Source organism: Equus quagga, chromosome 15 (assembly GCF_021613505.1).
Source record: "Equus quagga isolate Etosha38 chromosome 15, UCLA_HA_Equagga_1.0, whole genome shotgun sequence".
In the NCBI taxonomy this organism is placed as follows: Eukaryota; Metazoa; Chordata; class Mammalia; order Perissodactyla; family Equidae; genus Equus; species Equus quagga.
This window is the reverse complement of record NC_060281.1, coordinates 83,549,387-83,564,156: the sequence shown is the minus strand read 5'-3', so window position 1 is coordinate 83,564,156 and position 14,770 is coordinate 83,549,387. Positions and strand designations below refer to the sequence as shown.

Below are 14,770 nucleotides of genomic sequence, written 5' to 3'. Positions count from 1 at the left end.
TCCTCTCCACTCAGAACTTGACGTGATATGATCTTGTTCAAACCTCACTCTAAGCCCATGAAAGTAGGCATTTAGGCCCATTTTGAAGCTCAGAGTGGATTAGGACTTTTTGGTGGCAAGGGATAGAAACCACAACTCAAACTTGGCTTAAGAATTAAAAGGGCGTTTGTTTATTGACCCAAGTGACTGAGCAGGCCAGAGGCAGGGCTGGTTCCGGGCAGAGCTGTGTTCAGGACTCGGATGATCGCCACAGGGGAACCTGCTCTCCTCGTGGGTTTCACTCCGGTTTTCTTTCCACCAGATCCCCCCTCCTCCCCATGAAGAGCTGCCTCTCTCTCTCAGGGGACCCAGCAAGAGCCTGGATCCCAAGCCCGGCCCGACCCAGTCCCTGAGTGGCCAGTTGGCAAGGCTCTCATGGGTCACGCCTGGATCCTGAGCCCAGCACTGCAGCTGGGGCTGCGTGAGGGCCGGGAAGCCCAAGGACTGAGAATGGGGACACTGCAGTCTTGCAGGAGGCTCATCAGGGTGCTGCTGGAGGACAGTGTTAGGAACAGTGGCCGTCCCCTAGAGACCACGGCTAGGTGGCCTGCCCAGCCTCACACAGGGCACAGCCCAGACTCCAACCTCGGGCTGGCTGGTTTCAAAGGCCTTACTGCCCTGGCTACTCAAGGCAGCACAGCCCAGCAACACATGAGAGTCACCGCGGAAATGAGTTCAAACAACACCTGGGCCCCAGCCCGGGAATGAGACGCTTTAGGGCTGGGCGTGGGCATCAGCATTCCTCAGAAGCTGCCCAGGTGACGGCACTGTGCAGCCACAGTCAAGAACCAGGATTAGGCTTACCCCTCCCCACCACACGCTGTGGGGCACTCGATGCTCCAAGTGGGGTCACTGTCACCAAAGAAGGGCTCAGAACTCAGACAATCTAGGTGAGTTTGGGGGATGATGAGCAGATCCTGGGAGACCTGGATGTGACCTTGTGCAAACTGACCTTGTGCAGTGTGGCCTTGAAGCTGACGCAGGCTGGCTCAGGGTGGAAGGCGGAGCGGGCATGCTGGCTCCCCTCTCCCACCCCGAGTGCCCCTTCCTGGGTCACGTCAGTTACTCCAGCAGTCGCCTAGCTGGCAACGCAGTTCAGGAGCGAGAGACACGGCAGCCCTGGGCCAGTGGTGCCCCTCCCTTCCCCTTGCTGGGGCAGCCCCGCCTGGACTGTGGGCTGGAAGCTGCTGGGCTTGCTATAAAACACCCAGCAACCAGGCTGCTCCCCGGGCTCCAGGCCACCAGACTCACCCTCTTCTCAGAGGGAAACAATTCAGTGTAGCTCCTGAGGGCTAGGCTCCTCCCCCTGGAGTGAGACACAGGCAGTCTCAGCTACCTGTACACTGATCAAATGTTGACCCAGCTCTTCCTCCTCTGGAAGCGCCTGGAACCATGGCTAGGGCAGAGAGGGAGCCAACATCCCTGCTTTATACGCCAGGCACCGTCTCTACAGCGGGCAGACCGGGGCTCCAGGACTCACCCAAGGTCACATGGGAGCCAGCTCCTGGCGCTGAGTCCCGAGTCCTCAGCTGTCCCAAAGCCACGGTCCTGGTTCTTTGCCCAGTGTGACACCTGGTTCCTTAACATCCTGGAGATCTGCTCATTTCCCCCGCCCATGCCTGTTACTTAGGAACTGCATTTTGCCTTATTCACTATACATGATCGCTTTTAGTCGCCCGCCAGTCTGTGACACGGTCCCAAAGCCAAGAGCCTCACACTCACACAAGCGCCCCTCTCAGAGCTTCCGCCCCACAGACCACTTCACCACTGCGCTCTGGTTTCAGCGAGATCCTTTATTACCTCCTGGTCCCCAACCACGGCCGTGAGCACAGGCAGCCGGGCCCTGCGCGGGCTGTGTGGACGCAGAGCAGTCGGTATGTACAGGAGTCATGCACCCCAGGGGCTCCAACAAGACACTTCATGAGTAAAAAGACTTCAGGAGTGTTGGAAATTTCTGCTCTCTCCTGCATTCGAATCACTGAAAAACATCTGCGTAGAAATTTTACTCAAATGGAGACATGTTTTCTTTGCCCACTTGCTAGTAACTGCAGAGTGCATTTCAGATCGCGTTGACTTGTGATGGCCGTTCCTCACCGAAGCTGCTGGTCCCTGTTCGGATATAAACACTGGACCGTACGTGTGGCGAGCCGTAGATGCCATTCCACTCCGTGGCTTTATAAGCCTGACGCTGCCATCACACAGGACTCAGAAACGGCATCTCTAGCATGGCTAGAGGCCACTCTTTCACACATGGTGGGTCCCCTGGGTCTGCAGCCTTCCCAGTGTCCTCACTGGTGTCCTCACTAGCTGAGGTCGCCGTCACTTGGTACTTGTGCAGTGACAGAGACACACGGCTGACTCTTCCACAACCTCTGAGTCCAGGGTTGGAACATTTATGTACAGACAAATAAACGGAAAATCAGGGGCAACAGAACTCCAAAGCAAACGGACACTTTGGTCAGATGTACGATTCCAGTCTTGCCAGAGAAAGGCTTTCCCAGAGTAGGGGCGGTCTCATCCCACCGCAGCTCCTATCAGCTGACCTGGTGGTCTTAACGTGCATCACTGTGGACTCAAAGCCGCTACAACGGGGACGGCTCCAGGCCCGGTGTGGGAGGAGGGCTTCTGTGGGCAGTGAGGTAAGCGGATCACACGCTCCACAGCTGCTCCCTGGGAGCCCCACCGTGGCTCTCGAGGACGCCAGCCTCTGTAGAAAAGCGATGTTTACAGAAGGCCTCCAGCCCCGCCCGCCAAACGCTCTTTGCCATGGGGACCTGACGGGTTGGAGTGAGGCTAGCGATGGGGACAGTGGCCTGAGGCTATGCACCACCCTGACCGTGTCCACCCTGCCGGAGAAGCCAGCCGGGGGTGGGGCCCGCATCTCTCCCCTGACCTGGGGTGGCTGAAGGCCCCGTGTGACTGTGACAGCAGCGGGGACCCAGTTCTCCAGCTCTCTGGTTGGCAATGTTTTGTTTTGTTTTGTTTTTGTTGTTTTCTTTTAAGATGACCACAGGAACTTTGACGTTGTTACATTCAGACAAATAGCCACTTGGTTACTCTATTTCAGAGCAATGAAAAACCAGGGAGCGACACGACATAGACACCAGGGGCTCCAGCCTCCGGTCACGGAGCAAAGTAATGCACTGTTAGGCAGAAGCAGATGATCGGAAGGAAAAACTGAAGGAAATACAGGCTGAGAATTTCCCATTTACAATGACCGAAGGAGAGAGGGGCCCAGCGTGATGTAAAAAGCCCACAGAAGTGCTCTCTGTGGGGGCCGCTCTCTGAGCGCGGCCTCGTTAAGCGGGCACGGCCAGGCCAGACCGGCCTGCCCAGGCTGACCCACAGCCACTCTCGCCGGCTCCAGCACGGGAATGTTTTCATCGTCCCGGCGCAAAGATGAAATCCAGGGCCTGCCGTTCGGCTGCTGCGACATTTGGATGCCACAAATCCACCATGAAAACCACCCGTGGGCCATCCTCCGCTGAACCTGGGGGGTGGGGTGAGAGAGGAGAGGTCACACCACCTGGAGCCAGGACCCATGCAGAGCTGGACCTCACAGAGTCAGCTTTCGGGCAGGGCCCCAGCCTGTCCCTAGGCACAGACCAGAGGATCTGCTCCTCTCAGGTCAAGAATGTAGTCATGGCTCCCTAAGCTTCTGAGCCGGTGGACACAAGGAAACGGGCAGAGGGAGGGAGGGGTGAGGAAGCGGTAGGTGGGCACAGAGGATTTTTAGGGTAGTGTAGATATTCCCTATGGTTGTCTCAGGGGATCCAGGCATTATACATCTGTGGAAACCCACAGAACACACACCGCCGGGCATGAACCCCAACGTAAACTAGAAACCTTAGTTAATAACCATGTGTCAATATTGGCCCATCAATTATAACAAACGCACCAGACTAATACAACATGTTAATAAAAAGGGGCAACTATGTGGGGGTGGTATGTATTTTCTCCTCAATTTTTCTGGAAACCTAAAACTGCTCTAAAAAGTAAAGTCTATAACAAAAAACAAAAGGTGGCAATGGGTGGGCAGACACTCACCTTCATGGAATGCAGTGTGCAGGAAAGAATCATCGAAGAGGAGGCAGCGGCCCTCGGCCCAGCACTGGGGCTCTCCCCCCACCACCAGCTCACAGCCGCTGGGAGTTTTCAGACCTCGGGGGAAGAGCAGAGAGAGGGGGATGAAGGCAGGCAGGGGCAGGGAGGGCCGGAGGTCGAGGGCTGCTCTGGCCAGAGCTCTCGATGTGTGAAGCAGCCAACTATCCACTTCACCCCTCCGAGCCCCATGTGGGGTTGGGGCGCTTCCATGGGGCAAATACAGGCTGCATGCCTGGACCCTCGCCGTGCTCCTGGGAAAACCCTCTCCACCGGCTTGATCGGTTCTGGGCACGGACTCCTGTGACTGAAGCACAGACTAAAGCTTGCAGGACACTTTCGAGAAGCCCACCCCGGGACCTCCGAAGTGGAGGGAGGCCAGGTGCCCAACCCCACCTCGCCCAACGAGTATGTTACTGTAGTCCCATCTCGAGGGCCGTTTCAGCTGAGATTCAAGACGTAGCAGCTCACACAGGGCCCTCTTTGGGTGCCAACCTCTGCATCTGTTTTGAGGCCCGAGGATGGCCTGTTCGGAATCTAAGTTTCCCAGCCTCATGCTGGAAACTGGAGGGCACCCCTCAGGAGATGCCGGAGCTGCGGGAGAAAACAGTCTGACACCTTCAGAGGAGCCATGCGCTCAAGAGGCGAGTGGTGGGCCCCAAGCTCCGGCGTCCGACCCCAGAACGGGTCTGGAATAGCGCTGCTGCGTGTGCTTCCACGCCCCATCTCCCATCCTGGGGTCTGAAGAACCCCCAGCCCCCTCACGACCGGACGTCCACCACAGCTGTCAAATGACATCAGAGGAGGCTGGGTCAGCCCCACAGCTCTCTGGAGGGACTGACCCGGGAGGAAGGGGGCCCTGGGAGAGGGGCTTGGATCGTGGTGTTCTTGCTCTTCAGTGACTCTCTGTGACAACCATGACCCCAGGCCAGTCAGCATGCACCCTGATTGAATGTCCCGTAGGACAAACATCAAACTTTCTCTCTAACAGCCAGAGTATTTTAACACACCCTTTGAACCAGAGATGGACAGCTCCAGGAAGTACAGATGGAACAAGAATTCAAACAGAGAGGCCACATGGAGAAGTGGGAAGGACAGAAGACTTGGGGTCAGACAACTGGTTCTGATCCTACGTGCTGTGTGACTTTGGGAAAGTCACTCAACCTCTCCAAGCCACAGCCTCCATGTCTGTAAAGGGGGGACATGAGCATACACAGCTTCCAGGGCCATGTGACCACCATCCCTGCTCCCAGTAAGTGAAGACTTACCGTGAGCAGGTTTGTATTAAATAAACACTTTACAGACATCACTTCACCCACTTTCCAGATGGACCAACTGAGATTTAGAGAAGTGAAGTGACCTGCTGGAAGTCTTTAGTTTGTCCTTGCGGGAGCTGAGATCTGAATCCAAATCTCTCTGGCCCCAAAGAACAGGCTCTCCTAACACTGGACGGTACGATAGAAACGCTACTTATCGCATTAGCGGCAGTGGATTAGCGTGACTGTTGATTTCCCCATAGCTAGTAAGTTTCAGTCATCAACAGGGCATTTCACTGAATCAGCTGAGACCATCCCCCAGCTGGGGACCACCACCTCCTGCCGTTGTGAGCAACTGCGGGGGGTTAGGATGTAGGGGCTTCAGCCTGCCGCTCACTGCCCAGGTGGGGAGGGCCCCACAGGCCACATCTCCTCTTCATGGTGTCCTCACGGGCTGGGGCAGGTGGAGAGGACCTACAGGAATGGGTGGTTCGCTGCAGGGACTATGCACCCCAGGGTTTCAGAGAGAAGCGCCCCTTCCCCAGGCCACCAAATGACTCACTGCCATGCGCCACGTGCGATAGAAAACTGGCCTGGCTGGCTGGCTGGCCAACCCCTGCTTACGCCCCTCCACCTCCCCCTGCATTCTGCTGTAGCCTTCCAGGGGCCCACTATCCTGCCTACTGCCCACGAACCAGCTTAGCTGGCAGAAATGATCAACATTCCCCCAAAAAGAGCATTTGGGTGGCTCCTGGGGTAGAGATGGGCCCCACACATGGCCTCGGCCCGTCCCAGATTCACAGGCCTGCTGCTGTGTCCTCACCAACCACTGAAGGAGGCGGGAGGAGCGTGGAGAAGGGGCTGTGTCCCCCAGCTGCCCCCACCTCAGGAGGCTGCCAGCTGGCGCTCAGGGTGGGCAGGGCAGCGCGAGCGGATCCACAGGTACACCCAGCTGGGCTGCCCAGAAATCCGACAGCATCCACAGGAAAGGAAAGAGGCCAGCTGGGCTTATTCAGAGAGAATTCGCTAAAGATACTCATGCGTTTTCACGTCCCCTTTCCTGAACGTCGGCATTTGTACAGGATCTGCCCCCAGTAACATCTGCCTGGTTGGTTCAGAGGTGGCTTCCTGGAGGTCTGTGGCAGCGCGGTAGGGCTGTCCCAGCCCCGCACATGATGCTGCTGATGGCTGGGCTGGAGCTGTCCTGAGCCTCTGCATGGAGCCCAGACAGGCATGCCACCTACGGGCAGCTCAGAGCAGGGCGCAGTGCATGTGGACCACAGGCAGAGCAGCGGCTGGGGCTGCAGGGTCACGGGCGACAGTTCCACCAAGCACAGCTCAGATGGAGGCACAACAAGAAGACAAGGGCTGGCATTTCAAGAGCACAGTTCTGGAACTGCAGGTGCCTTACTCTTCAGCCAGGTAGCTGGTGGAGGCGTGGCCGCCAGGCACAAACCCGGCTTGCTCTGCTTCTGACCTCATTCTCTGAACTCCCTCTCTGTCAACACACAGGGACCTGTGACTCTAACACACCCTGCTTACTTTCTGGGTGGACACGCATGTGGCATGATAGCGGGAAGGCGGAAATGCTGAGCGAAGCCAACCATAGAGCTCGCCCGGCCCTGGGGACCAGCCAGGCTCAGTGCCACGTCTTCTAAGGTCGCCTGCTGTCCAGGGAACATGGAAGACCCAGCTTTTCCGGTGACAAGTAACCAGGTGGGCCAAGGAGGGAATGACAGGTCACAAAGAGGGTCTGTGCGGGCTGACACACACACACACACACACACACACACACACACGTGTCTAGCACAGAGATGTACAACAGGCATTAAACACACAGCAGGCAGACCTTCAGTTCTTGCCCCGAGCCCTTCCGACTCAGCACAGCTGCCTGCGCTTCTGCCCCTCGATCCTCAGACGCCGTGCCCTACACGGCGTTCAGAAGCTTTTAAAAAACGTACAAGGAAAATCTTCAAAAAAGAACAGCACTGTCCTCCACTGCCCAGAGCCTCAATTCCGAGCCCAGCGTGGGGGCCCTCTGCGGTCTGCTACCACCCGACCTGTCCAGCTGCAGTCCCCACCACTGGACCCCCTGCAAGCCCAGACAAGCGCCCCAGGGGGAGGCTCCCCTCTCGGCCGCACCCTGGCGGTCCCTGCAAGCCTCCAAGGTCAGACCCACCTCCGCAGAGCAGCCTGCTGGCAGCCCCGCGTCCTGTGATCCCAGAGTGCACCCGGGCGCCTTGCACAGCGGTCTATCACGCTCCTCACTGAGACGGCCACCTCCCCTCTGAGATTTCTAAGAGCCCCTTGGCTGACTCCGTCTCCCTGCAAGTACTTTGCACAGTCCTCCTAATCCTGCAGACAAGCCTCCAGGTGGGCATCCTGGCCCCCACTTTAGAGAGGACACCAAGGCTCGAAGCCTCTGAGGGCGTGCCCAAGGTCACTGAGCGAATGGGCCCACAGGTCTGAGTCCAGGAGTGTTTGCTCCCAAGCCTGTTCATTTCCCACTCTGTCTCCTGAGGGCAGAGACCATGTCTTATGGGTCACTTTTCACACTGTCCAATGCAGTGTCTGATCACAGAAGCTCCTGGTTGCCGTGCATCGATGCCATCGGGTGCCAGGCACCGTGTCAGGTAGCCATGCAAGATAGTACTTTAATCTTCTCAACGATCCTGTGAGGGAAGTCCTATCTCCCCATTGTACAGATGAGGAAACTGAGGTACAAAGAGACTGGTTAATTACTCAAAGTCACAGGGCTGACCAGTAAGCCAGGCTCCTCCTCCAGGGCCTCAGCCCTGTCCTGCCTTTACTCTCAAAATACTCCCGGGGTCAACTACTCAAGTCTAGTTCCTTCTGTTTTGAAAGCAGTGAAGCCCTCTCCAAGCCACGTCTTCCTCAGACTCCCCAGAGAGCGCGGGAGCAGCAGAGGGCTCGGGGTGGAGAGGGGTGGAGGCCTGGGGTGTCCAGCCCAGCCCCCCAGGCAGCCCCAGGCTCCTGTGCGAAGCTAACAGAGAAGCCCGGCTCCAGCCCACAGGGGGCTCCTCCGCGTGCTCCTCCCTCCTCCAGCCCGAGGCTTCTGCCACCGCTTGCATGCTCCTCTAATCCGGGAGCCAACTGGTGATGCTGTCGCCCCGGTAACCAGCTCGTGAGCACAACTCACCAGGAACGAGGCATTCTGGGAACAAACATCCCCATGACCGACTTGTTTTTAAGCCTACCTTTGTTGAGTCCTGACTATCAGGCTCTGGATGAACAAACGCTTACAACACACATTCTCTTAGCAGATCGCCAAACAACTCTGTAAAAGATGAGCTTTGTACCCCCACTTTCCAAATGAGGAAATGGAGGCCCAGAGAGGTGAGGTGACTTGCCCAAAGTAACAGAGCTAGCTTCGAGCTTGTGGTGGGGCCAGGATGCAAACACAGGCAATCTGACCCTGTTCTCAAAACCAGTGCTACATACAACACACGTAACTTCCCAAGAATCTGAATAAAACCAACGTAACACCAAGCATCATTTCATCCTCGGTGATTCAGAAGGCACAGAGGTGTCCTTCACAGCCTCCCGGATGTCATTATGAACGTTGGTAATCTTTGGCTCTAGAGCTGTGCTGTCCAGGACAGCAGCCACTGGCCCTCGGTGGCAATTTAAATTTAGATTAAATTAAACATGGAGCCCCTTGGCTGCACTAGCCACATCTCAAGCCTTCCAAAGTTACCGGTGGCAGGTGGCTACCACAGTGGACAGTGCAGATGGAGACCATGCCCACCACTGAAGAAAGCGCCTTTGGACAGAGCTTCTGCCAGAAATTAGGTTTATACTGATCACAAATTCCCTTTTTTTTTTTTTTTTTTAGGGAGGAAGACTGGCCTTGAGCTAACATCTGTTGTCAATCTTCCTCTTTTTGATTGAGGAAGTTTGCCCCTGAGCTAACACCCATGCCCATCTTGCTCTATTTTGTATGTGGGATGCTGCCACAGCATGGCTTGACGAGTGTGTGTAGGTTCGTGCCTGGGATCCAAACTGGCAAACCCTGGGCCACCAAAGCGGAGCACATGAACTCAACCACCACGCCACTGGGCTGGCCCCTCAAGTTTCTTACTTTTTTTTAATTTTCTTTCTAAAAATGACCTTATTTTTATTTATTTTTTTGAGGAAGATTAGCCCTGAGCTAACATCTGCCATCAATCCTCCTCTTTTTGCTGAGGAAGACTGGCCCTGAGCTAACATCTGTGCCCATCTTCCTCTACTTTATATGCGGGATGCCTACCACAGCATGGTGTGCCAAGCGGTACCATGTCCGCATCCGGGATCTGAACTGGCAAACCCTGGGCCGCTGAAGTGGAACGTGCGAACTTAACTGCTGTGCCACTGGGCTGGTCCCTCAAGTCTCTTTTTTGACTCAATCTCTGCTGTCAAAATTATTTACATGCGATTCATCAATTTTTGACAGAAGTACAGTGAAGAACATGAAAAAGCACAGTTCTGGCTCCTGAGCTTTGTGACGTCTGGGTTCCCAGAAGTCACACAGACTGTACCTAGACCGGCGCGTGCCAGGAGACCCGTCCCCACAACGTACCTAAATGGCATCGGATGCGGATGTTGGTGGGTCCATAGTGCTCTGTGATCACAGTCCCAGGGCTCAGCACGGAGATGCATGCGTTCCCAAAAACATTGTTCCCAATACAGGTCCGAAGGCTTCCGAGCAAGCGGTACGTCCGTGGGCACTTCCTGCAGTTCCTGGGGACGCAAACCCCCTGATTGACCAAGTAAAAGGTGACCCACTCCCCGCTTGGGGTGCTGTTCATTTTCCAGCCCTGCGGGAGGCTGCAGTTTGAGAACGCTTTGTAGAGGGTCTCAAACTCGCACAGGATCGTCTGGAAGTTCCGTTCCAGCAGCTCCACGTCGTGCTTCTGTGCGTCCCGGGAGAAGTAGGGCGTGGTGGGCAGGTCCGGCAGGAAGAAGACCTCGGGCTTCTGGATGGAGGGCCGGCTGTTGAGGTAGCGGCCCTGCTCGCGGATGCCCTTGTGGATGCGGCCCATGCCCGACCAGGAGTAGCGCTTGGCGTACTCCTGCAGGTTGTGGTAGAGTTTCTGGTTGAGGCCCTCGTTGTGGGTGCAGCGCACGCACTCGGGGGACTGGCAGTACACATACCCGTCCTGCAGCCCGTTGGCATCCGGGCTCTGCATGAGCGAGTTGACGGCGGCGTAGGGCCGGGGCTGCTCCCTGCCCACGTGGTAACAGTACCACACGAACAGGACCAGCAGGCAGGCCACGGTGACCACGGCGGTGGTGTCGCAGTCCCGCACGGACTGGATGCCCGTGGCGATGCAGTCCCTCAGGCCATCCAGCGACCAGCTCCAGGCCACCAGCCACTCGACAGACATCTTGGAGGAGTTGACGTTGGGGGTGTGAAGCAAGATCAGACAGTCAGTCCTCTGGGGTCCCAAGGGCACCCACACCATGCAGGTTAGAGCGGGGGCGCAGGGGGAGGCATGGCCGCCACTGTCCCTTGGGTGCTGCCAAGGGCGGCATTGATGAACATCTGTGCCCGCCACTCCACTCCTGGCCAAAGTCACTGTGAGGAGGGTGGGAGGAGCTGTTTATGTCACGTTAGAAGTGGGGTTGGTCACTGTGAAAGGATTTTTTAGGAAGTCCAAACCTGGGATGAAAAAAATAAACCAGCATAAGTTTTTACACCTGGAAAAGTCCTCAACTGAAAGGTAAAGTCTCAGATCATTCTGTGAGGTCCTTGTCGGTAGGGGCCACACTCCTCAATCTCGTGTATTCTCTCCCCATTTGACCACCACCGCCATTTCCCAAAAGGCCAGTCGTGTTTAATCCGCATCAAGTACCGTCTGACCATCACGGTAGCCCCATCTATTCTGTGGCCTCCTTAGGAGGTGCTATGAGCCCTATCTTACGGATGAGGAAACTGAGGCTCGGAGAGGTCATATAACTCACCCAAGTTCACGCAGCCAGGACAGGGACACAAGCCCCGTCTGACTTCAATGCCAGTGTCTGTTCATTTTGCTCTACCCTTTTACAGTAGATATTTAGTAAATGCTTCTTCTTCTTAAATCTCTGAAACTTTAAGGGAAATGTGGATTCCATAGCCTCTTAAAAATGGCAAAGGAACTTTAAAACTGCACGTTTTCCAACTGACTTTCTCTTTTCAGGGCACTTCATCATTGTTCTTTAATCTCCCCAGCCCTGTGACACCGGCTGGGCTTAAATCAAGCTGGAAGAGGAAGTGGCTCTCGGGTCACATCCGAGGCAGACACAGGGCACTTTCTGTCTACTGGCTGGGGAGACTACCTCCTGGCCTCACCCATGGGGTTACGCAAACAAAACGAGGGGACACAATGGGAAGAGAAGCCCTTCCGGGTCTCTGTCTCCAAACAGACAGGAGAGCTTTGCCACGTCTCTGGGGAAGGCCGACCCAGGGTCTAGTACCCCGATTAGCCTAATAACCACAAGTGCGCTGAGAGCCCAGCTGTCATGCCGCCTGTGTCTATGAAACCTGGCCGCGTCTCCCGGCGGAAATCCTTTGTCCATCCTGCTTTTTCTAATCTGAGAGCAGCCAGGTCTAGGTTCTGCTACAAGTCCGACACATTCCCTCATCTCGAGGAGCAGAAGAACTCAGAAAATTTGTTTTGTACTCTCGCCTCCTCCTCTCTCTCAGGAATATGAGAAGGCAACTGAAAAAATGGGAAGGCTGTCCCCTCCCCTTTGTCCAGGGACTAAATTTGGCCTGAAAATTCTTGCAGTGTAGCAGAGAGGTGAAGAACCCAAATCAAGAGTGGGCCAGACTGAGTGTTAATCCCAGCCGCGGGCAGGTCACTTCCCCTCTCTAAGCCTCAGTTTCCTCATCTAGAAGATGGGTTGATGCTCATCTCAGTGGATGAGAGTAGACGACGACAGCCATAAAGCACTTATGATCATGTCATGGCAGCACTCCACATGTGCCGGCATCTGCTATGGCATGTGCCACCCCATCTCGATTTGCCAGCAAACCAAAGGTGGGGCCCTGGGCAAAGGATTTCAGGACTGAGAATTCCAACAGCTAAAGGTAAATCCTGGACGCTCTCATGGCCACACATCTCCAGTGGTTTTTTCTGTCCCCAGACTCACAGTGTTAAAAACAAAAAGGAAACCTTAGGTGCTCATTAACTGCCTACTTGCATCTTCCCAGCTTAGGCTGAATAAAGAATTACTTGACGATAACGTTTAGTAAGTTGAAAGCACACATGCTGAATATTCATGGCCTTTTTTATGTTTCTAGGAAAAATACAAGAGTGGGGAGGTTAGAAGCTAAATTTTTTCTCACACGTTCTCCATCTCTTCACAGATTTGGGAGAAGAGGGAAAGGCTGGGACCTACTGGATGGAAACAGTGGTTTCCTCCACGCCCCTCGTTCTCGTTCTCGACTAGTCCTACCACCACTGGCAGCTGTTCCCTCTGGAGCAAAAGGGAAAGGAAATCCGGATGAAAGGTGTTTTGTTTGCAAGCCACCTCGCAGACAGAACCCCAGGATTCCCCAAATTCAGTGTGAGGCCATCATCTGTGTGACAACAAGCACTTTCCTAAAAGGATTTCCCCCATCGCTGAGCAAAGCTGCTAACTGGAACTCTGAAACTCAGTCTCCCCAGAGGAGAGGTTTTTCTTAAATGTTCTAAGAGTGAGACGTGACAACTGAACAAACACCTGTTAAGTGGTAGCTCCCATCAGCCCTGCTAATCATTAAAGTTTCAGTCAATCAAAACGAAAGCACGGAAGACAGAGTAGAGGAGGAGGGAATGGCTCCACTGGACACCCCTCCTCGCCTGCCCCCTCCTGGGGGAGCCTCATTCTGTACAGCGCCAGCCAGGAGTGCTCCCGGGCTGAGCTATAAACAAAAGGCGGCAGGAGAGTCTGACGCCCTGAACCCCAGCTTCGAACCCTGTTCACAAGATGATAAACGGCACCGAGAGCCAAAGTTGGACGTTGCATACCTGTCAGATACTTTTAGCCAAAATATGCTGGCAGGTCCCTGAGCCCAGAGGATTAACCCTCTCACAGCTGAAATGTGACGCTAAAAGAAACCCTCACATTTGTCTGGTGACTGACAGTTCATGAAGTACTGGTCAAACATTTGACACATAGCACCCAGGGACAACTCCCCAGTCCCGCAGTGGGGAGGACATGGATTCCCCCACCCCCACCAGCTCCTGTCCCAGTGGCCACAGTAACTTCCAGCTTCCTTCACACATCTGTTCATTTTCATCTGTTTCATTTCTGCCCTCATCTCATGGCAGTTCTGCACTCAAACAACATGCAACTCCAGATCTTAAAGGTCAGCTGGCTCTGGGGAATAGGGTTCAAATTCATGGCCAATGGGTGAGCAAGTCCAGTCAAACAGAACTTCCGATACAGTGAAAAGACTCAGCTCTAACGTGGCTAATCCAGTCCAAGAGCCTGCCCAGTGCTAAAGAGCTCCTGGTCACCCTCGGGGTGGCGCCAGGCGACCCTAGAAGCCCCCCAGGGAGCAGGGCAGCGCTGGGCAAGGTGTGTGAGGGATGTAACCCACTCCCCGGGGAGCCAGAGCTGCCCTGGGGCCAGCCCTCCCCCGTGCGAACTGGAGACCTTTCCTCCCCACTTTCTCGGCCAGCTTTTTCAGCATCCACCCACTCTGGAGAGTGGGGGAAAAGGGGAGGGCAGAGGATGGGTTAACACAGATGGTGACCACCAGGAAGTCAGGGGAGGAGGGGGATGGGACGATGGAAAGGTAAATATTGACAGGAAAACTGGGAGATAGGCTAACGATTAGGGAAAGAGGCTGAGGGTGATAACTCATGGGACAGGGGAGGAGGGTCAGCACGGGAAATATGGGGAGTGGGCGATGCTCAGGGCTGGGGGGAAGGGGAAAGCAAGCAAAGAAAGGGACCAAGGAGGAGGGTCACGGGGGAGGAGAGTGTTGGGGGGGATAACCCAGAGGAGGGGATCGCGATGGGGTATGGGGGCGGAGGACGGTGATGCCCGGCCCGGGCGGCGAACACAGCCTAGGCGGCGGCGCTCAGCACGTAGCGAGCGCAGGCGGCGGGGCCCCTCGGCCGGGCCAGGATGCGGGGCGCAGGCGGGCGCCGGCGTCCGGTAGCATCCTCGGCGGCCGCACCGCCCGGCGTGGGGATCGCGGGCCTGCAGCCACTCGGCCCCCGCCTCCTCCTCCCCCTCCCGCGGGCTCGGCCCCGCCGCGCCGCCCTCCCGCCCCGCAGCCCCCGGAGATGCCGCTTACCTGCGCCCTGGCGCGTGGGCGGAGGGGGCGGCCGCTGGGGCCCGGGCGACGCCGCCGCCCGAGGGCGCGGACGCGCGGACGCCCCCTGCCCGCGCCGCGG

General features: G+C 56.0%; 1 protein-coding gene across 1 annotated transcript; it reads right to left on the bottom strand.

Annotated features, from left to right (window-relative positions):
• Positions 1-1,826: 1,826 nt before the first annotated feature.
• On the bottom strand, positions 1,827-14,770 carry ASPHD2 (aspartate beta-hydroxylase domain containing 2). Its single transcript, XM_046638845.1, has 4 exons — positions 14,671-14,770; positions 9,976-11,058; positions 4,087-4,200; positions 1,827-3,529 (listed from the first exon to the last, which is right to left on the bottom strand). Exons 2-4 carry the CDS (start codon positions 10,859-10,861, stop codon positions 3,420-3,422), a joined length of 1,110 nt encoding a protein of 369 aa, XP_046494801.1. The 5' UTR covers positions 10,862-11,058; positions 14,671-14,770; the 3' UTR covers positions 1,827-3,419.

What these genes read in the sequence shown, in the direction of transcription:
- ASPHD2 (XM_046638845.1), bottom strand. Translation starts at nt 10,861, where the DNA reads ATGGTGTGGGTGCCCTTGGGACCCCAGAGGACTGACTGTCTGATCTTG. An exon ending in CCGCATCCGATGCCATTTAG is followed by an intron (nt 4,201 to 9,975) that starts GTACGTTGTGGG and finishes TCTTCCCCCGAG; the next exon opens with GTCTGAAAACTCCCAGCGGC. An exon ending in GCACACTGCATTCCATGAAG is followed by an intron (nt 3,530 to 4,086) that starts GTGAGTGTCTGC and finishes CCCACCCCCCAG; the next exon opens with GTTCAGCGGAGGATGGCCCA.